The 23,791-nt window shown below is 43.8% G+C and overlaps 1 protein-coding gene across 1 annotated transcript in view; it reads left to right on the top strand.

Annotated features, from left to right (window-relative positions):
- Positions 1-23,791, top strand: part of LOC121281412 — a 72,805-nt gene that overhangs the window by 21,710 nt on the left and 27,304 nt on the right. Inside the window, exons 4-11 of the mRNA XM_041194356.1 lie at positions 1,837-2,184; positions 2,936-3,205; positions 7,015-7,356; positions 7,448-7,717; positions 10,762-11,115; positions 11,194-11,463; positions 20,284-20,628; positions 22,231-22,503. Coding sequence (XP_041050290.1) covers positions 1,837-2,184; positions 2,936-3,205; positions 7,015-7,356; positions 7,448-7,717; positions 10,762-11,115; positions 11,194-11,463; positions 20,284-20,628; positions 22,231-22,503 — 2,472 coding nt within the window. The remainder of the gene's footprint in view (positions 1-1,836; positions 2,185-2,935; positions 3,206-7,014; positions 7,357-7,447; positions 7,718-10,761; positions 11,116-11,193; positions 11,464-20,283; positions 20,629-22,230; positions 22,504-23,791) is intronic.

The raw sequence follows: 23,791 nt of genomic DNA, 5'->3' as shown, positions 1-23,791 counted from the left end.
GACACGATGTACACAGGACATGAGGCTAGATGGAGATGTGAAGGTGTGTGTGAAAGAGTGAGTGGTGATGTGCCTTCAGTTGGCAGTGTATGAGATCCCTGTGGAGTGTCACCTTGCAGGGATCTGATGGGTTTGTGAATGTGTGAGTTGAGGGTGAATGAGGGGGTTGACTTACCCTGCCTGAGTGGATGAGATCATTCATCCTCTTCATGCACTGGATTGGAGACGTGTTCTGCGTCGTATCTGCGCTGATTTAGAGGAAATACACTAAAGTCAGCGCCTCCCAAGCCGAGTGGTGGCATTGGTGGATCTCCTCTGGCCATCACTGGAGTAGAGGACATCCCGGCGGGCCTCGTCAGTGTCCAGTAGGTGGCCCAGCAAAGCGTTGCTGAACTTGGGGGCCACACTCATCTGGCCTTTCGGGGCCATTTCTTCTGTGGAGCTACCCTGGCCTGGAGACATTGAGAAGGCTGATTGTGGCTGTACATTAAATACGGCACTGGGAGGAAAAGACCGCTGGGGTCACGTGGGGAGGGCGAATCAGAGGCCGCCTGCCTGCCTGCGATCCGATGTGCTTCCGGTTTTTGCATTAGTAATGAGGCAGGCGGCAGAGAACGTGGCGCCAAAACCCACCGTTGTGCTCGGCAGGGAAAATGCCAGCTTTTCAGCTTGCTGCCACACTTAGAGCGGGGATGGGAAAATCCCGCCCACAGTGTGGAATAGAAAGCGGGCAGATAATTTTGACTTTGAGCAATTGTAAGTCGACCTTGTGAGATATAAAACTTGCTCGCCACAAAACTTAATTACCCGCATGTTTAGGTAAAGTTACACGATTGGTCCCAGGAAAGTGAAGAAAAGCATTCCCAACCTTCTAATTTTGTCCGCTGTATCTCAGCAGCAATTAGACCGATTGTGGGTTTGTCTGACTGAGAAAACTGAAGGCTTCAGTTGGAATAGAGAAAAAGGAAGAGAAGAAATGAAGGACGAGAGAAAGGAAGGACGAGAGAAAGGGAGAAAGAGAGAAAGGAAGAAGGGAAGGAAGAAAAAAGGATGGAAAAGAGAAAGGAATAAAGGGAGAAAGAGAGAAAGGAGGGGAGAAAAAAGGAACAAAGAAAGAAAAAAAAGTGGAAGGATGGAAGAAAAGAAGGGAGAGAAGGAGGGAGGGAGGGAAAGAAATGAATGAAATGAATGCACGGGTATAAAGTGTGTGTGCAAAATATTTACTGAAAAATCTCCAGGTTTCCACCAACACAGACAACAGTGAGCTTTCTTTAAGGATTATGATAAAAATGGATCAGGCCCACGGAGTAGACTGGTGTTCATCTGATACAGGGTGGGGAGGGGAGGTGAGTGAACACTAGAAGCAGAAATTTGACATATGAAATTATGCATGGGCTCCTCTTTGAAAGTTATTCCATATAAATAAGGGATGAATTTGCCTGAAAGAAACTATGCCGAGAACACGGCAAAAGAATTCTACATGCAAATTTTATTTCCACATAATTTGCACCCTCCACTGTGGGACTCCCCATTGCTGGCCGAGCCTCAGGATATTGGGCTTGTGCACTCATGTTGCTCTCCGTCGTACTAAAAGCTCAAGGTATTAAAAATCAAAAGATTTCATGTGATAAAAATCGCTGCCTTGTGGCTGTGGAATTCACTGTGGTTGTGCAATTTTTAAACATGTCATACATTTGACAAAAACCTGATGAAATAAAGCTATGATGATCAAGATGCTAAATGATTTGATATAATTGTGACTATTAATTATCCTGGCGTTTCTGTATCTCAGTAATTGTAAAACTCTGACACTGTTTCTATCTTTCACTGTTGTAGATTTATTATGGAAGAGTTACACGCTTTATCGATCAGAAACATTTCACAGTGAACTCCGCCTGATTTGTTATTATTATCATAATGTTGCTCACTCTTATGAATATGCTGAATGGTTTTGGAAGTCACATCTTCAAAATCTGGAGATAAAAATAGCATTTGCAAGGAAACCTCAGCTCATCAAAGTAGGCAGCATCTACTTTGAGAATCGGCTGGTCCCCACAGTCACAACTTTTAACGGTGTGAACTTCAATATGAGGATTGCCCCTATACTGTTTGAAGATGCTGGGGTTTACAGATGTATGTTGGGGACGTATAAATATGTGACCATTACACTAATCACGGTTAAAGGTAAGAGGCAGAGGTCTGAATTTTGTTAGGCTTATGTGGGTGGCTGGGAGGTCGGGGTGAGGGGAGGGTTGGTGGAATGGCTGGCACGAGGGTGGGAGAAGGCATCGGGGAGGGGGGGGTTTAGCTCAGCATCGTTCGGCTATCATGTCCTTTTTCCAGCAGCAAGAATTCTGGCAGAACAACTGCTCACTGGGACTCTAATTGAGTTACTAAGGGGCCAATTAAATGTGACTTTCCAGCTCCACAAGAATTTTTCCCACACTGGGCATGCTACCAAATGGAGAGACCCTGCTGACCCCGGGAGGGGGGCCCTCCTTTACAGGCCCCTCCACCCAAGTGGCCATGACTGCTATGCGGGCAATGCTACCACTAGTCCACGGCAGGACCCCACACCCAATCACAGGGGCTTGCTTGCCAGAACCCAGGTGTCCCCCACCTCACTTACACCCCTACAAGGACTTACAGCCATTGAGTCACCCTCATGCTGCAGCTGTAGCCTTAGTAATGGCCATCGCTCATTGTGGTGCTGCTGAGCTGCCGGCCATCTGATAGGACAAGCAACTCGAGGGATGGGAAGAATGGCAGCCCAGACAGCAGCCACTTCCTTTAGCTGCAGCTGGTAAAATCAGGTCCCAGGTCCCGTCGCCAATTTGAGGTTGACAGCTCAAGCCATAACTCCAGCCAAAATGTTCACATGTTTTTCCATGATCAAATGTGGTTTAAAATCTAAATGATATTCTTGTTTACACAGTGACAGCTGAACCATCTGATGCAGTGATTGAGGGAGACACCGTTACCCTGACCTGCTCTGTCTCTGATGTCACTGAAACAATGAGACTTGTTTGGATCAATAGTGATGGCAAATCTGTTGTAGAGAAAACATTGAAGGAACAGAGACAGGAACAGGGTTTGTTACAGCTGATTATTCAGAATGCCGACCGAGACAGAAGGAACTGGACATGTGTTTTGTTTCATCAAAACATTCCAAAGGTTTTAATTTCACATTATCTGAAAGTTAACAGTAAGTGTCTCAGATTTTACTCTTTACTCCATCGAAACTTCTTGCCACTTACTGATCTTTTCTTATAACTTTGTAATGATCGTATTGTATTGCCTTCTACATTACTGAGAGTTCCCAATCATAGGTGTTCATACGTAAACAGTTCAACATCAAAAATCAAACTATACAGTTCAAAGCAGAACAGGCTGGTGTGGATGAAAACAAAAAACTGCGGATGCTGGAAATCCAAAACAAAAACAGAATTACCTGGAAAAACTCAGCAGGTCTGGCAACATCGGCGGAGAAGAAAAGAGTTGACGTTTCGAGTCCTCATGACCCTTCGACAGAACTAGTTCTGTCGAAGGGTCATGAGGACTCGAAACGTCAACCCTTTTCTTCTCCGCCGATGTTGCCAGACCTGCTGAGTTTTTCCAGGTAATTCTGTTTTTGTTTTAGGCTGGTGTGGAGTCAATTTTAAAAATATATACTTTGGGTCCATTCCATTCCTGTAAGGAGTCTTTCTAATGTTAAATCCCCTCCTTCCCACTGTAATAAGCCCAGACGGCAGCAACATAGGCCTGAATGTTTCCCTTGACGAGCGGGCTTGGCGGGAGCGATCAGCTCCACTCCCTGATTTCACGCGGGCCGGCCAATTAAGGCCCACCCTGCATGGATCGTGAATGGCAGCGCTGAGCACTACCTGTGCGGGGTGGGGGGGGAGGAGGGAGAGCGGGCCTGGTGCTCAGCTCACGCATGTGCATGAAAGAGCATGTTTTTAATTTCAAAATAATGTTTTTATTTAATGTTTATTAGCTTTAGGAAACCTCATCCCGCCCGTGGATGAGGTTTCCTAAAAAATGTAAAGGCCGCTTGGCCTTTTTGCCTGCCCGCCAACCGTTAGGTTGACTCTGATGCATGCCCAACGTCATCGTGCGTCATATTATGTCCCGGCATGTTTGGTGCGCACCCGGACGCCTAAGGTAAAATTCTGGCCATAGTGTTAGTTCTTGCATCCAGTGTTGCTGTGAAGGGAATTGTGACATATCAAATTCAGTTTAAATATGAAATGCACTGGGAGCAGTGAGTGTCCGGTACTGCACAGAAAACCGATGAAATTCTGTCAGTGGCTTTTTATGTCAGCCACCTCACCAGAATTTAATGCCCAGGCTTCCTGTCCAATCAGTGACAGCGGGCATGATGGGGACCCCATGTGATCCAATTTCACTTCCAGCATATAAAGGTGCACTTCAAACAGGGAAGCTGGAAGGTTTTAAAATTTGGAGTTGAAGCAGAATGGGGTTCTGAAGAAGTGTAGAGGAAGACATGGATGGGTGCACCAATAAGGCCAGTGGACGTGAGGAGTGCAATGCTGGAGTAGGGTTGAGAAGGCTGAGTGAGCAAATGGGTGGCACAGCCTTGATTGGATGGTGATCCTGGATGCCGCCAATTAGGAGGCCGCCTCCATGAAGTTGCCAGGTTGGTTCCACTGCTGTCAAGTGTGCGCAAGGGAACTCCATCCTGTCCCGCGTTGGGGTCCTGCATCCCGTGTACAATCCTGACCATGGATTTACTGTTTCAGAAAGCATGTCATGTGAAAAGGAAGTTAAAATAAATGTTTAGAATGGGGGGTTTATTGCTTTATTGTTTGAGCTAAAAGCGGATGTTGATTGGAAAGTATAGTGTAGACCAGGGAATGGTAACAATGAACTTCTGACTGAATAATGTGACCAACGCAGCCACCTGAATGCATTAACTTTAAATGCACTTTCCACCATGACAGAGAAGCAAAGAAAGAGACTGGAAGTCAGATTCCAGGAGCTGGATTATCTCTGTCACAAATCAGACACGGGGCAAGTGGATAAAGGAACTTGCTGATCTCCGTCTACCTTGGGAAGCCCTGTTGAAAGATAGGGTAGAGACCTGACATCACCGTATCCCACCCAATTCCTTTCCCGCTAGCTCCTATTGAACCTGATAACGTCCCCAGTAGACCAAAAGCCACAAAGAGATTTGGAACCTTTATTTTCAGTAGCATGGAATTAACCATATCCTTTTGATTTTGATTATTTTTGCAGTTTGTTTGTAGAATTACATGGAATTTTACAGCAACAAAATATCGCTTTCATGTATTTAACTACATTCAGATTGTTCTAATAGATACAATGAATACTTACAGGAAGTGTTCTGTTTTCCCCTGTATCAATGCTTGCAGTGAATGCAACACGATATAATGCTTTCTCCCCATGCATTAATATGAATTTGTAACTATCTCTGCACTGAACTCCTCAATGAAGGGGCCTTCCAGCCTCTTGAATTGCATTGGAAAGGATTTGCTTTATCTTCTTGTTCAATTTTGGATAGATTGTAGTTGGTAGAAATTGGGGATGGAGATCATGTGGTCTGTTCCCTGCAGACTGTCATCATTTCAATGAATATATGGACACAAATATGGGCAGATTTATTCAAAGTGTGTGAAGTGACCAAATGTTTCAGGATGATAGATGCTCACTCATTACTGTCACGGCAATGCTGGAACACAAATGCCAGCAGCATGCCCCTGGTTCTATCTGAAGCCAGACAATTGTAAGTGAGGCGATTAATCACACACCAGCTTAGTCATTGATCCAAAGATTCCTCTCTTCAGAGAATCACAGAATTGTAATGGTGTAGAAGGAGGCCATTCGGCCTTTTGTGTCCACACCGGCTTTGTGAGCATTTTAACTTAGTGCCAATCTCCTGCCTTTTCCCCGTAACTCTGCACTTTGGTTGCCTTCTGGTTGTCTCCCTGCTGCTGCCTGAGCTCAGGGCATGCAGCAACCATCTCTCCCCCCTTCCTCTCCCAAGCAGGATTCCCGGTTCGAAGCACCCAATAATTATTGGAAATCAGGCTGACCTCAGGAAATTGCCTAGGGTTTGTGGTTTGGGGGTACAGGTAGGCACGGAGTCTGACAGCTGACCCACAGACAAATTAAGGCAAAATGGAAAACTCTGCTTCCTTTCCGCTTCCTTCTGGGTAGCCTGGTCACTGGTGGCACTGGAGAACCAACGAAGTACAGTGCATTGCTGGAGATCACTCAGCTGCAATGGCTAAATTGTCACTAAGAGTCTGAAGGGATATGATTCAGTTTCAGGAAGATGCTGATCATTGTGATGATATTCCAAATTTCTTACTCATGTGAGAGCATCAATTCCCCTTCCATGCTCTCAGTAAATGCTAGAAAGACAGATAGTGAAATTGGGTACAGCAAATGCACGAGGTAAGTCCAGATTATCCCACACAGACAGATCTCCCCAGGGCATGTATGTGTTATTGCTGAATCCTGTGAATATAAAAACTATGACTAACTATAACTAATTTTTTTTAAAATTCATGGGCGTGGGCGCCGCTGGCTAGCCCTGCGTTTATTGCCCATTCTTAATTGCCCTTGTTCAAAAGGCATTTTCTTTTTAAGAGTCAACACATTGTTGTGGGTCTGGAGTCACATGTGGGTCAGACTAGGGTAAGGACTGCAGATTTCCTTCTCTAAATGACATGAATGAACCCAGATGGGTTTTTATGACATTCGGCAATGGTTTTGTGGTGATCATCAGACTTTTAATTCCAGACTTTTATTGAATTCAAATTTCACCATCTGCTGTGGTGGGATTTGAACCCAGGTCCCCAGGGGCATTACCCTGGGTCTCTGGATTACTAATCCAGTGACAATCACTATGCCACTGCTGCCACTTAATTAATTATTTATTTAAAATGAATGAATTATTTAAAATATAGGATTAAGGGAACTGTGATTTAAATTTTAAAATGTTTACACTGTTCCTCTTTCTAACAGGAAACTCAAATCACGTTTATTTTTTGGATGAAGGAGATGATATTTCATTATACGGACCAGACAATCCTGGGGATGGTCCTGTTGTCTGGAAATGGAAACCACACTCAGGGCAAGAAATCCAACAGCTGGTTACTTTTCACAAAATGTGGTTGGGCTGGTGGGATGCAGAATGGAGCAAACAATTTAGATACAATGACTTGTACCAGAAGATAGAGCAGGAACCTGGTAGCATTAATCTGAGAATTAGAAACCCGGAAATTAAATTTTCTGGATTGTTCATCTTGACTCAAACACAGCCAGGACATAAAATCTTGAAATGTTATGAAGTATTTGGGATCAAAGGTGAGTGGCAGCAAGTCTTGAAAAGGCTCATTGAAATGATTCCCCTTAATTTCTGCCCCAGGAGTTAATCCTACTGACCTGTTTTTCACAGTTGAAGCAAGTCCACAGCGGCCTCTGGTGGGCAGTGACATCAATCTCAGTTGTACCATCTCCAGACTCTCAGATACAGTCAGCCTTCACTGGAAACAGAGGGGCCCATCTCAGCAGAACAGGAGGAAAACTGATCAGATCCGACTAAATAACACAGCCTATCTGATAGTCAAACATGTTACAGTAGAGGATGGGAAGTTGTATGAGTGTGAAGTGAAGGAAAATGGATCCATTGTTATCACAGGAAATGCAGATTTTCCTGTGGACAAAAGTAAGTGCAATTTCCTTGTGGAAATTGAAGTGTTACTCACAGAAAACTGTTACATGTAAATGGAGTCAAACATGTCAATGTTGAAGCACTTCATGCTTCCAGTTAACATGAGGGATACTAGTGCGCTTATCAATATTGAACAAAAAAACTGACCTCTCTCCCCTCAATGCCACTTCCAGATGAATTCTGCTGCTATTTGAAGTGATTCCAACTGCTTCATAGAAGGATTGAGGTGGGAGCAGGACTAAGGGAAGAGGAAAGGGCAGGGAATCAATGGCCTTAAACAGGAGGGAGAAGGATGGAAATGATGGGATGTAGAGAAGAGATGGTGGACAGAGGGAAGTTGGTTTGGAATGAAACAGCAAATGGGAGGAAGCAGTGGCTGGGAGTTGGGGTCTGTGTAGAGGGAGGAAAAAGCTGAATATGGATCTTTGGTGTAGAAGATAAGAATCTGTAGAAGTGTGGAAACAAGATACTATTCTTAAAATAGCATCAAAACTATTGATGGGGACCACAGTGAGTCCAAATCTAACAAACAAAAGATATTAAGTAGTTACTAAAGTAACACTGTTACACATACAGTACTGGGAGTACACAGGCAGCATATGCTTTTGCAACAGACTGCATCCTTCTTTTCTCTTTGGAACTTCTTCAGTTCTCTGCTCAAAGTTAAATCCGACCCAGGGCACCATGATCTCCACCATAGGCAGGGCTCGAATCCACCCCAGCCAGAATAGGGAAACAAAACCCTGTGCTGTTGGCATCAAATGTATCCACACTGGCTGCCCAGCCAACTGGCACCCCCCTGAACTGCTGTGTCAATATGTGCTTTTACACGCATTTTTTAGCCTGGAGCAATGAATCTCTTCCCATTACATTTCTCCTGCTCTTACAATCTTTCATTGGCATAATGATGGGAGGATTTACAGGTTGATACTCAATCTGTTCAGCCATGTTGTGAATGCACCTTCCTTGGCTATCAAGTGCTGGAGTAAGATCTGGACCCAGAGCTTCTGGCTCAGAGGCAGAGACGCTCCCCACTGCACCACAAGATCTCCCTCGCTTTGGAAGATGCGTGTGAAATATAGTGGAGGCAGTGGCATTTTCACCTGCCTAGTAATCCAGGGGCCCAGGATAATGCTCTGGGAATATGGTTTCGAATTCCACCACAGCAGATGGTCAAACTTGAATTCAATAAAAAGTCTGGAATTAAAAGTCTAATGACCGTGAAACCGTTGTTGATTGTCATAAAAAAAAATCTGGTTCATTGGCGCCCTTCAGGGAAGGAAAACTGCTGTCCTTACCTGGTCTGGCCTACATGTGATTCCGGATCCACAGCAATGTGGTTGACTCTTAAAATGCCCTCTGAAATGATCTAGAAAACCACTCAGTAGAGGGCATTTAGGGATGGACAATAAATGCTGGCCATGCCAACGATTCCCACGTCCTCTGAGTGAATGAAAAAAACAAATAGTGACACTGTGAACAAATATCAACAATCAGATCTTGATGGATCTGACAATCATTAGTAAAATAATTGATGCTGGACAGCAACATTCTCACACAGCTCATCAGTGACCAAAACACGGAGAGAATTCTCTTCTAAACATCGTTCATTTTCCTCACAACAAGGAGACAAGTCTAGTGTTGAGTATCTGATCTGTGCTCTTCAAATGCAGACACACAGGATACAATGATTGAAAATCATCAGTAGTGCAAGAATTGTACAATTAATTATCGTATTCTGTGATTGTCAGCATCTGATATGAACAAATTAGAATTGGAGGGTATTAATGTGCCCTGGGTCTGTAAAGGTCACTGAATAGGGAATGATTTCACCAGCTGTGGAGAGACAAAGGAGAGAGGAATAGCTCTGCAGCCAAAATTTGGTTTTTTTTGCTTCTTTCACCCTACAAAGACTAGTTCTGTCGAAGGGTCATGAGGACTCGAAACGTCAACTCTTTTCTTCTCCGCCGATGCTGCCAGACCTGCTGAGTTTTTCCAGGTAATTCTGTTTTTGTTCTAGAATTTTCAAAGTCAGTAAGGCAGTTCAACATCTGGAAGGCATGTAATAGGTGTAAAACATGCTACCCATTTATTATTACTCTATCACACAAAGTCAAGTTGCCCTCATGTTTCCATAAGGAAGCATCATGTTTGTGCCCAGGACAAAAAGGAAAATGATTCACGACTTTTCTCGTTTGTCAGCTGTCAAGTAGTATTGTGGAAGTAATTAAAACAAGTCTGGGTTAGACTGGCTGAGAAAACTGGAGACTTTACCAGAAATAGAGAAAGAGAAAGAGAAGAAAAGGAAATGAAGGAAAGAGGGAGGGAAGGATAGATAAGATGTGTGCAAAATGTTCACTCTGAGAAACCCCCAGTTCCCACCAAGCCAAACAACAGTGGGCTTGCTTTAAGGATTAGAATGAAATGAGCTAGACCCATGGAGTACACATGTACTGTTTGATACGGGGGTGGTGAGTACTGGAAACAGAAATTTGACAACAGTCATGAAATTCTGCATGCTCCTTTGATTAATTATTAATTATTCCATATAAATGAGAGAGACATTTGACCGAAGGAAACATGGACTGCAGTGGTTCAAGAAGGCAGCTCACCATCACCGTCTCAAGGGCGATTAGGGAGGGCAATATATGCTGGCCTAGCCAGCGATGCCCACATCCCATAAATGAATAAAAGAAAACAAGTTTAGAACATTGCAATATTTTCTCCATGCAAATTTTATTTCTACCCAATCTGCAGCCACCACCAGCAGGATCCCAGGTTGCTGGCTGAGTCTCAGAATATTGGGCCTGTGATGTCATGGTGTGATCCATGGCACAAAAACTCATCTTATTAACAATTGAATGATTTAACATGGAAAAATTGTCTTATGAATCTTGAATTCAACCCAGTTGTACAATTTTTAAAAAGTTTTGGCAAAAACATAATGAAATTAGCTTTGATGATAAAAATACTAAATACTAAATTCCTCTCAGTAATTGTAAAATCCTATCACATTGTTCTCTGTCTCTCTATTGCAGATATATTTGAGAAGAATTACACCCTTTATAGATCAGGCACAGGTCACAGTGAACTCTATCTGATTTGCTATGATTATTATGATAATTCCCTTCCGTCTCACAACACTGCTGCATGGAGTTGGAGGTCACAACATCTTCAAAATCACGAGAAAGAAATAGCATCTGCATCAAAATCTCAGCCCATCGATGTAAACAGGAACCACTTTGGGAATCGACTGGTCCCCACAGAGACAAATTTTAATGGTGCGAACTTCAGTGTGAGGATTTTCCCTGTTCTGTTTGAAGATGCTGGAGTTTACACATGTTCTCCGGGACCATATAAAATGGAGACCATTAAACTAATCACAGTTAAAGGTAGGAGACAGAATGTTGCTGCTGTTTTCAATAGTCAAGTCAATGTTTAAAATCTAAATGATTTTCTTGTTTACACAGTGACAGCTGAACCATCTGATGCAGTGACTGAGGGAGACACCGTTACCCTGACCTGCTCTGTCTCTGATGTCACTGAATCAATGAGACTTGTTTGGATCGATAGTGATGGCAAAACTGTTGTAGAGAAAACATTGAACAGACAGAATAGGAAAGAGAAATCATTGAAACTGATTGTTCAGAAAGCTGAGAGAGGCAGAGGGAAGTGGATTTGTGTTTTGTTTCATCAAAACAAGCCCCAGGTTTCTGCTCCATACTATCTGGAACCCAGCGGTAAGTAATTCAGAGTTTGAAATTATACTTAGAATCTCAATAGAAATGTTCATTGTATCAGCAGTGTCAGTGGTGCAGTCTCAGAGAATTTACTCTGAAGTAACTAAGCACAGCCTGGGATCAAGAGTTAAAATTTCCTGGTCTGTGTGTCACCACTGGGCTACTGCACTCTTGGTAAACTCACTGAGACATGGCAACTATTTATGTTTGTTATAAAGTGCTGTTTGTTTGTTTTTATAAATTAATTTATAAATTGTTTTTTATAAATTGGTTTTCTGACCTAATACCATTCAGAATTTTAGCCAGAATTCCCAAACTGATCACATCAGCAAACATTACAATTGAAACTCCACACTCTACAGACTCAGAGAATCTCTTCTTCTCTCTCTGCCTCAGCTGATCCTGGAAACATCTGAACCTCATCATTCTCATTCCAACTTAGGGTTAGTGTGAAGTGAATACAAAAACAGGAAACCCAAGGCTACAGAGTCACTGGCCTCTTTATAATATATGAAAATTAGTTGTTTTGGAATTTTTTTTATTCATTTGCGATGTGGGCATCACTGGCTAAACCAGCATTTGTTGCCCATGAGATGGCGGTGGTGAGCTGCCTTCTTGAACCACTGCAGTCCATGTGGTGTAGGTACACCCACGGTGCTGTTAGGGAGGGAATTCCAGAATTTTGATCCAGTGACAGTGAAGGAACGGCGATATATTTCCAAGTCAGGGTGCTGAGTGGCTTGGAGGGGAACTTCCAAGTAGTGGTGTTCCCATGTGTCTGCTGCCATTGTGCTTCTGAGTGGTAGTGGTCATTGGTCGGAAAGGAGCCTCCATGTGTTCCTGCATTGCATATTATAGGTGTTACACACTGCTGCCACTGTGTGTCGGTGGTGGAAGGAATGAACGTTTGTGGATGTAGTGCCAATCAAGCAGGCAGCTTTGTCCTGGATGGTGTCAAACTTCTTGAATGTTGTGGGAGCTGCACTCATCCAGGCAAGTGGAGAGTATTCCATCACACTCCTGACTTGTGTCTTGTAGATGGTGGACAGGCTTTGGGGAGTCAGGAGGTGAATTACTCATCACAGGATCCCTAGCCTTTGACCTGCTCTTGTAGCCACAGTATTTATATGGTTATTCCAGTTCAGTTTCTGGTCAATGGTGACCCCTAGGATTTTGATAGTGGGGGATTCAGTGATGGTAATGCCATTGAATATCAAGGGGGAATGTTTAGATTCGCTTTTGTTGGAGACGGTCATTGCCTGGCATTTATGTGGCATGAATGGTACTTACCACTTGTCAGCCCAAGCCTGGATATTGTCCAGGTCTTGCTGAATTTGGACATGGACTGCTTCAGTACCTGAGGAGTCACTAATGGTGCTGAACATTGTACAATCATCAATGAACATCCCCAGTTCTGACCTTATGATGGAAGGAAGGTCATTGATGAAGCAGCTGAAGATGGTTGGCCTAGGATAATGTCCTGAGGAAGTCCTGCAGTGATGTCCTGGAGCTGAGATGATTAACCTCCAACAACCACAACTATCCTCCTTCATGCCAGGTATGACTCCAACTAGCAAAGAGTTTTCCCTGACTCCCATTGACTCCAGTTTTGCTAGGGCTCCTTGATGACACACTTGGTCAAATGCTGCCTTGATGTCAAGGGCAGTCACCCTCACCTCACCTTGGGAGTTCAGCTCTTTAGTCCATGCTTGTACCAAGGCTGTAATGAGGCCAGGAGCTGAGTGGCCCTGGCAAAACCCAAACTGAGCATCAGTGAGCAGGTTATTGCTAAGCAGGAGGTGCTTGATGGCACTGCTGATGACCCATTCCATCACTTACTGATGATGAAGAGTAGACTGATGGGGCGATGTTTTGATCTCAGCTGTGATTACTCCTGGACAAGCCTGATCCCAGGGTGGAACCCAGCCTGATAGATCATAACTTATATTTGTTTGTTTAAATATGTGGAGAGTAGCTACTGAACAGAATCACATGACTTAGCTGATGAACTTTTTACAAAACGATAAAACATACAAGAAAAGATGAACTATATTACAATACTCCTTCACCCACAGCTAAACCTTTACAGATATATACAGATTTGTAAGGATAACTCAAGTCACAAAAGTTGTCTTATACTCTAATGTACACGGTAGGTACCCAGTTAATGTACACCTGGAGCACTCTGTGGTCACACACACCACATTCTTACCTCAAGTGACAGATGTCACCTCAACCAGATGCTATGGATCTCTCCTCAACTCCCCCCACCGCCCACCGGAAGCTTGTCACACTGTGAGCCAACCCGTCTCACTGACCTGCATCTTTCACACGAGGGTTTCCTGTCTTCACTCTCCAAGACCTCGCTTTGCAATCTTCTCCCAAACTCTCGTTTTCCCTCAGACACCTTCCACAAAGGTCCACCTCCAAGGTTTCAAAACTGTCCTTCTGATGTTCCCCTTCCCTGGGTCACCACATTCATTCAAGCCGTCTTCCATGCACTCTCTCTCACCAACTCAGCCTTAACAGTACACCACTGCTTTACATGCCCACAGCAAAGAATTACAGACCTTCAGATGTCCTTTTGAACCTTCTTACTTCTTGCAAGCTCTTCTCACTTTAAATCTGAATTTCGGAGCTTATTTCTCTGCCCCTCACTCTTAATTTCACTAAAGCAGTACCTTTTCCCAGGCTCCTGTCCTTCCTTTGACAACAAGGTCTCTTTTGGACTTTCCCCATTTCCACTCGTCTGGATTTTTGGGGATTTTCTTCACTTGGGACCTTTTTGTTCTTTTGGGAAATCTGCAGTTCCCTGTCCCATTGTCCAGTCTCTCTGGGGTCCTGGCTTCAACTGAACTTAAAACTGCTGTTTCTTTAGTTCAAAACAAAAACAGAATTACCTGGAAAAACTCAGCAGGTCTGGCAGCATCGGCGGAGAAGAAAAGAGTTGACGTTTCGAGTCCTCATGACCCTTCATGAGGACTCGAAACGTCAACTCTTTTCTTCTCCGCCGATGCTGCCAGACCTGCTGAGTTTTTCCAGGTAATTCTGTTTTTGTTTTGGATTTCCAGCATCCGCAGTTTTTTTGTTTTTATTTTTGTTTCTTTAGTTCTGTGTGTATGTCTGTGGGAGGGACCTGTCTGTCTGGTGTTGTGTTGTTAGGCGACAGCACTGTTTTTCTGCTCTTGTGTGTTTACCTTTACCTTATAGCAGTTGTAAACTCCTCATTAGAAATTCAAGCAGTCTTTAAAAGTGAAACTAAAACTCCACTTGACCTCTCTTAACACGCAGATTCAGAAATACAAATCAAACTTAAACTTTAAAACTAAAACTCATTCCTAACACCCACAGATACAAATATAGCATATGTAACTATCTCTATTAACAGACGGAATTGGCCAGGTTGGATTTGTCCTGCTTTTTGAGTACAGGACGTACCTGGGCAATTTTCCATATTGCCAGGTACATGCCACTATTTTGGCTGTATTGGAGCAGCTTGGGAAGAGGCATGGCAATCTCTAGAGAATAAGTCTGCAGTACTATTGCCAGAATATTTTCAGGGCCCATAGCATTTGCAGTATCCAGTGACTTTGGCCGTTTCTTGATATCATGCGGAGTAAATCGAATTGGCTGAAGACTGGCATCTGTAATGCTGGGAACCTGCGGAGGAGACCAAGGTGGGTCATCCACTCGGCACTTCTGGCTGATGATTGTAGCATCATTGAGGATGGGGATATTTGTGGAGCCTTCTCCTCCAGTGAGTTGTTTAATCACCCGTCACCATTCACAACTAGATGTGGCAGGTCTGCAGAGCTTAGATTTGATCCATTGGTTGTGGAATTGCCTAGTTCTGTCTATCACTTGCTGCTTATGCTGTTTGGCATGCAGGTGGGCCTGTGATGTAGCTTCACCAGATGGTAGTGCCAAACAACACAATGGAGTGTATCCTCATTGTGAAGGTGGGACTTTGTCTAAACAAGAACTATGTGGATGTCACTTCTACCGATACTCTCATGGACAGATGCATCTGCGGTAGGCAGGTCGGTGAGGATGAGGTCAAGTATGTTTTCCCCTCTTGTTGGTTCCCTCACCACCTGCTGCAGACCCAGTCCAGCAGCTATGTCCTTTAAGACACTGCCAGCTCGGTCAGTAGTGGTGCTGCCGAGCCACTCTTGGTGATGGACATTGAAGTCCCCCACCCAGAGTATGTTCTGTGCCCTTGCCACCTTCAATGCTTCCTCCAAGTAGTGTTCAACATGGAGGAGCATTGATTCAGCAGCTGAGAGTGGGTGGCACGTGGTAAGCAGCAGAAGGTTTCCTTGTCCATGTTCCACCTGGTACCATGAGACTTCATGTGGTCCAGAGTCGATGTTGAGGACTCCCAGAGCAGCTCCTTCCTGGCTGTATGCCACTGTGTTGCCACCTCTGTTGGGTCTGTCCTGCCAGTGGGACAGGACATACCCAGGGATGGTGGTGGTGGTGTCTGTGACATTATCTGTAAGGTATGATTCCGTGAGGATGACTATGTCAGGCTGTTGCTTGACTAGTCTGTGAGACAGCTCTCCCAATTTTGGCACAACCCTCCAGATGTTCATAAGGAGGACTTTGTAGGGTCAACAGGGCTGAGTTTGTCATTGTTGTTTCCAATGCCTAGATTGATGCCAGGTGGTCCGACTGGTTTCATTCTTCTGGCGGGAAAGGTCAAGGTCATTCAAAGGAATTCGTAGTGATTAACTTTAGGACAGAAAAGTCAAAGGAAAATTCTTCTTCCCCACTCCTCTACCAAAAACAATTATTCTGAGATTGCAAATTTGTTGCTGTTTCAGCCCACGAACACTGGTTGGGAGGTCCTCTCAGGTACCATGTTCCATGTTCTGTTGTGATTCTGGTGGCACAGGGGCCTATGATGGGGATGCCAGCTGTACCCACCTGGTGTCCTCTTTCAGCATCTGGGATGCCCAGTAAGGCCTAAGATGTCACATGGGAGGTTGATTGTGGAAATCTCTATGGGTCTAAGCCGTCATCCTCGGCACCTTTGGCTCCTCTGCCTGAGGGAATCATCTGTGCTGCCTCTGTTGCCTTCCTGACTCTCCTTGCTGCTTAGGGTGTTAAGGAATTAGCTCAGTCAATGAAATGGTTGAAAAATTACCTACACTAAAATACAGCAAAAAGGCTTGGTGAGAAACAGATACAGAAAAACAGACTGGGGCCTTGGATTAGGCTTCTCCAGACAGGGAGCCTTCCTTTATCTAATAACACGTCCAGCTGTGTATTGAAAACATCTTGATTCTCAAGAAACTCAGACGAGGAACTTTAGAAATAAAATAAACAGCAGTACCTTATTCTTAAACCAACACATTTGTTTTATAATTAGCAAAATTATTGAACAAAGGGTACAGATGGGAAGAAGTCTGCAAGGGACTCAGATCTTATAGGTTTGAGGCCCAAACCCAACCTCCCATAAAACTGAGATAAAGGCAGCAAGAATAAGTTATGTTTATACTTTGGATTGTAAGTATAGGCTGTTTCATTATTTGTTTGGATATCTTAATCATTTTTATTTTTTAACTGGATTTGCAAATTGAAATTAGTATTCATAGATAATTTAGTATAGCTTGTATTTGTATTTTCAAAACAATATTTCAATGTAATCCAAGCTATATATGCTTAACATAAATAAAGAACCATGGTAGTCATTAAACAGGTTGTAGTCTTATTCCTTAAACCTCACGGATCCTTAACATATTCTAGAATATTTAACGATAAGACTTGAATTTCTTGAAGCATCCCTCTATCAGAACTTAAAGTCTGTTACAAATATACAAGGTATATTTCTTCCTGAGATAATTTTGTTTAGTTTAAGAAATCCTGGGAGGAAGACTAATTATTTTAAGACTTAATTGTTACTTAGCTTGGTGATTAAGCTCATGATATTTTAGAATTTCTCTTAGTTGGGGTTTTAATCTAACAATAAGTTCTGAAGAGTGATTTACCCTTGCCAGGGGTTGGGTAGTTGTGTAAAGAGAACAGAACGCTAATAGATGTTCTACCTTTCCTACTTCTCATCACCACTGGGTCCAAAGTCTGAGAATTGTGCACTGTTGTCAGCTGCAGTTTTCCTTATAGAGAGATGGCCAGCAGACTTGCCCCCTGCTCTTCTGGCCCAACGATGCCTGGAAGATGAAGACCATGTTCACTACCTGAATGCTGAATGCCCACTCTCCCCAGCGAGTGCCCAGAGCCAAGGGCACCGCTTTCCCAAAGGCTGAGTCCCCATCTGTGGCACTGACTGTCTTATGAGGCTGGAATGGCCATGGTTGGCTTCACCATCTGTGCTCACCTCCCTCAGCTGATCAGCCCCAGATGGCGCGTGCAACCTCGCCTTTGTACGAGCTCCTCATGTACTCTTTAATAACTCTAATTGGCTGTAATCAGAAGGTGGATGGAATGACAGTCCCGCCCTCCCCACACCCTGGCGAACATTGCTGGCGCCGGCAATTGCATCTCAAAACCGAAATACTGATCGTCATCATTGTTTTCAGGCCCTGTCCCAAATGGGGCCCAAAAATTTCAGTCCAAATGCTGGCAATATGTTAGATTTTACAATGTTTCTGTATGTTGAGAAAGTAGATGAACCACTGCCAGGGAGCTGTGCATTTTTCCACCTTGATGCTCTATCAGGTTTACAGTGAAGTCTAATAGCCCATAATGGTAGGCAAGATTGTAAATGAAGGCAAAGTTTCTGAGCACATTTACCTGAGCAACCCTTGGGAGCTCAACAAATAACGTATTCATCAATTCGTAGATCACAAAGCCATGGGTAAGATGTGAAGAGGAGGGAGCAGAGGAGAAAAGGCTGAATTGATTTTGGACAAAATGTCCAAATGTTCTTGAATAGAAGTGCTATATAAATATAAGTTTTTGCTTTTGTTAAGCATAAGAACTTAAAAAATAGAAGCAGGAGTAGGCTATTCAGCCCTTCAAGCCTGTTCCGTCATTCAATCATGGCTGATCTGAACTCTACTTCTTGTCTACTTCTCCATAACCCTTCACTCCCTGTAGGTCAAATATCTGCCTAACTCAGCCTTGAATATATTCAATGACCCAGCCTCCACTGTCTTCACGGGAAGAGAATTCAAACGACCAAAGAACCTCTGAGAGAAGAAATTGCTCGTCTCCATCTTAAATGGGTGACCCCTCATTTTGAAATGGTGTTCCTTGGTTCTAGATTCTTCCACAAGGAGAAACATTGGACTGGATTATATGCTATTCCGCCGATGGACTTGAAATGGAGAGGGTTTGGTTAAATCAAGCGCATGACCTGCCAACTGCCTACCCATGCACCCTGCCCCCACTACAATTATACAAACGAGGAGGGTGCTGCTGGGCATCCTGCCCACCGGTGGGCAAATTAAGGCAATTAATGCCCAGTTGAGGGTTTCATTCTTTCTTTGCCAGTGTTTAAACAACGCCAAGTGACCGGTCTGGTGGGATTCCCTGTTCTATCTGGTAGTAGATGAGGTGTGTCCCTCCGTAATGGCCACCCTGGGCCTATTGGAAGACCTCCCCAAGGTGTTTCCCTTGCCAGGTTGCCCTCCTCCCATGGCCTCTCAAACCCTGGACTCCCCAGCCCCCACACCGGGGCCCGCCAGCTCGGCGAGGCACCCCAAACAGTGACCCAAATAGTGATCCCACACCGTACACCTTTGTTCCAAAGTGCAGGAGAGCCGCTGGCCCCTGACAGGCAGGCATCCCTCTGAGGCAGGACTTCCTGTTCTTGACGGGTGGAAACCCTTCCTCAAATCTATTATTGACCCTTTCTGCGGGGCAGCTACTGTTCCCCTCCTTGACTTTGTAGCTGGGGGAATGCGTGGAATCTGGCACCTTGTATAATTCAGCCCATCTTCTCAGCATCTCCTCTGTCAAGTCCCCTTAGAATTTTATATGTGTCAAAGCCTCTGGGGCGAAAAGAATGTTTGAGAAACAATATCCATTAAATAAGTATATTCATCGGAAAGGGACCTCATCTGGATGGCTTTTTACTGGATTGTGTAAGTGCTGTGTTATTGCTATGAAATGAATCAGAACTAATGTCAGAATTATCCTCTCCCCAATTCTGCTGTGGGTGTTTGAGCTGGGTTTGTGAACCTGAATCCACCTTGACAGATACACTATTGCGCCCAGAGGTTACCTTTATTTAACCACCAATACATGGGTTAAATCAGACAACACAAAAAATCTGTCCTGGAGTCCTCAAGCCCTCAAGTGCCCTGTTTGTCTAGATTTGCTGATCGCTCCCAGTCTGTTGAATCTTTAGACGTCTTCCTTACATTAGACGAGAGCCCACCTGTCCCAATCAACTAAAGTACAGAAGAATATTAAGTTTTTCGATTAATTGTGCCCACACTTCCTCCATGATCTTCACATGCACATCTCGATGATTGGTTCCTTCAGGCCAGCCTAAACCCCCTGTTATTCATGGTTGGTTCAAAGTTTAATGGGATTACTTTATAGTGAATGTCACTTTCTGCTGATCACTGGTTTCTTATCTCAAGACGGCACCAGTCGGTCCCTCTGATTCTGTAGCCACTCATGATTTGCTCTTGGTTACCAGCTGTTTTTGGTTAAAAGATAACATCTGTTAATTTTTCTCCGTGTTCTTGCTTCTCATCTTTCATATAATGTGGTTTGATCGTTATTAAAGATCTTGTTAGGGATGTTTAAAACAGATTTTTCCTCAAAAGCTTACTGAAAACAAATTCACTACACGACAATTGAGGAAATTATTATCTTAAAATATTTGTTCTTCTTTCCTTGCAGGAAGCTGGAATGATATATATTTTTTCCATCAGGAAGGGAGCTTTGTTTTGAAAGGACCAGACAATCCTGGAAATGGCTCCATTGTCTGGGAATGGAGACCACATTCAGGGCAACAAACTACAAAACAATTCGGAACATTTCACAGACAAGACCAGCGGTGGGCTGTACAATGGAGTGATGGGTACAATAATATACCAGACATTTCTCAGAGGATCCGTGAGGACTGGGGTACCCTTAACCTGAGAATCAGAAACCTCCCCTTTGAACTTGCGGGATTGTTCACCTGGAGCCAGACACAGCCCAGTAAGAAGATCCTGAAGCAGTATGAAGTAATTGGGATCAAAGGTAAGATGCACAAGGTCTAGAGTGGGGGGTTTAATAATATGAATTTGTGTGAGTAATTACACAAATATTCCAAACAGAATGTTGGGAAATCTGGCAGGTCAAGGGAGGTGTGGACAACTTTTCACAGAATCACAGAATCTTTACAGTGCAGAAGGAGGCCAGTGAGCCCATCAAGTCTGCACTGGCTCTCTGAAAGAACATTCTACTTAATGCCCTGCCTTATCCCCATAACCTTGTACATTCTTTCTTTCCAGATAGCAATCCAATTCACTTTCGAAAGCCTCAATTAAGCCTGCCTCCACCACCCTCTCAGGAAGTTCATTCCAGACTCCAAACACCCTTTGGGTGAAAAAAAATTTCCTCACTTCACTTTCACTCCTTTTGCCAAATATGTTGAATTTGTGCCCTACAGCTCTTGATGGTCCCTTGAGTGGGAACAGTTTCTCACTATTTTTCTCACTTTTTACCCTTTTCGGAAAGGGTTAATCCCTTTACAGCCCTGCTTCTTGCTTCCTTTTTAAAAAAATGTCCTGCTGAGATTTAGGTGTCACTGGCTCGGTCAGCATTTATTGAACATCATTAATTACCCTTGAGAAGGTGGTGGTGAGCTGCCTTCATGAACCGCTGCAGCCCATGTGGTGTAGGTACACCCACAGTGCTGTTAGCAAAGGAGTACCATCTTGCTGACACAGTGACAAAGAAGGAGCAGTGATATCTTTCCAAGTCGGATGGTGTGTGACTTGGAGAGGAACTTACAGGTGATGGCACTCCCATGCATCTGCTGCCCTTGTTCTTCTAGGCAGTCCATTTCTTGTCAGTTGATCACCCAATTCCCCACATCCTCACCATCAGTGAACAGCTCCCATTATGGAACCACATGCCCCTCATAATCAGATCCTGCTACTGGGATCAGACCTCCTCTGCCCACTGTGTTTGGACATCACCAACCACCCCCCATGGTCCTGCCAACTGCTGCAGGCTCTCTACCTGTGACTGTAACATGCTGTGGAGTACTCCCTGCTTAACTGGGACCTAAACCTGTCAGTCAGGCTGACTTCCAGGTTAGGACCCTGTTGACAGAAAAAGACTCTCACTAAACTCCACAGCACGCAGGAAAGCCCAATCACAACTGTTGTCTGGTATGTTCACCCACTTTGAACTATCGCCATTCAACAATTCATTACTGGCCTTATTGTCTCACCCAGGGCTGTCTGAACTGCCTTCAAAGAGACTCATTCACTTAGTTCAGTCAGTATAACCTACCTGTATGTACAAGTTCAATATAATGAACATCCTACACTTTCCCATAGATCTGAGTCAACTACTTGAGTGAAACAAGTTATCTTCTAGTGACCCTCCAACATACTGAACTTCAGAGGTTGACCTAAGCTTACCATTGCATCTTTCTGTTTCAAGACTGATTGGTTCCTGAAATTTTCTGACTTGGCAGGCATGTCTCCAAGACATAACCGCCATGTGAATAGTTTTCACTCCGGGAGGTGGGGTTTTTTTCCAACTATTGCTTCTTCCCCCTGCTCGAAAATCCACCCCAGCCAATATTTGGGCCTTTACATTTATAGAGAACTTTATCTTTTTTTACAGTTGAGACCGATTCCCAGATGCCTGTAATGGGCAGTGACATCACCCTCAGTTGTACAATCTCCAGACTCTCAGATACAGTCAATCTTCACTGGAAACAGAGAGGCTCATCTCAGCAGAACGGGAGGAAGAACACTGATGAGATCCATCTGAATAACACTGTCTATCTGATAGTCAGACATGTTGGAGCAGGAAATCAGAATCTGTATACATGGGAAGTGCAGGAAAATAACTCCATTGTTCTCACTGGAAACACAAATGTTGATGTGGATTGGGGTAAGTCCAGAGTTACCTTGCAGTAGATATTAAATAGTTACTGATATAAAACTATTACACACAAAGAACAGTGATCACAGACACCACTGTGGTCTTCGACTGCAGAACATGCTCCTTGTTTTTGCTCTTGAACATGGGTGTAAATAGAAAATGAGGACCTGGAGAAGTGATGTAGCCAACCAGGTGGGTTCACTGAATTCATTTCAATTCACACTCATGAATGAATAATAATAAAATCCATAATTAAATAAAGTATATGCCATTCCAGTGAATAGTCAAAAATAGAAATAAAAACAAACTAAAGACACCCCCAATATCCTAATAAATCCTAATAATTTACAGGATTAGGGTTTTTCTGAGACATTCTCTCAGTGTAACTCACAAATATGCCCTGAGTGTCGTACATTTAAGGGTATTTATATATTGTCCAATATTTGAATAAATGATCACAGAGCTTAGAGGTGTAAGGATAAGGCCCCCTTGTGATCTGAACTGGGTATTTGTGTCTATTATTTGTGTACTTCTTCAGTCTTTTTGAAAAAGAATCAAAGAATCCTTGGTGAGACAATAAGGCCAGTAATGAATTATTGAACTGCTATAGTTCAGAGTGAGTCCATATACCGAATAACAGTTGTGATCAGGTTCACTTAGTTTAATCAGTATAACCTGTATGGATGTGTATGTTCAAAATAATGAACATCCTACACTTTCCCATACATGTGGGTCAACCACTTGAAATAAGTTAACTGCTAGTGAACCTCCAACATATTAGACTTCAGAGTCTGGCTTAAGCTTACCCTTGCAGCTTTCTGTTTCAAGCCCGATTGTTTCCTGAAATTTTCTGACTCAGCAGGCCCATCTCCAAGAAATGGCCACTGCGGGAACAATTTTCACTCTGGAGAGGTGGGGGCAGGATCAAGTCTGGCCCGCTGACCCCAGAAGCAGGTCTGTTGCAGTCATGGAAATGGGAGAATTAGAAGGCCCGCCTTGGCACCCTGGGACTTTATCCCAGTTGTATTAAAGGTTGTCAGGCCCTCTAGCACTGACTCTTCACATCCCCTCATTCCCCACCCACTCCCCAAATATCCCCATGCCACCTCCATGTCCTCCATGGCCTTTTCAAACCCTCCATGTCCCTTTCATGCCTTCCATGCCCATGTCACCTTCATGCCTACTCACTCAGTCTGCATTATGTAAAGAACCAATTAGCTATGTCATATCAGTGGCAATTTCTGAAAAGTTAATTAAAAAAATCACCCATTCACAAACATGCTTTGAAAAAAACCTT

The sequence above is a fragment of the Carcharodon carcharias genome, chromosome 8 (genome assembly GCF_017639515.1).
Source record: "Carcharodon carcharias isolate sCarCar2 chromosome 8, sCarCar2.pri, whole genome shotgun sequence".
In the NCBI taxonomy this organism is placed as follows: domain Eukaryota; kingdom Metazoa; phylum Chordata; class Chondrichthyes; order Lamniformes; family Lamnidae; genus Carcharodon; species Carcharodon carcharias.
Note: the sequence above shows the minus strand (reverse complement) of the source record. Positions and strands in the feature narration are given on the sequence as shown.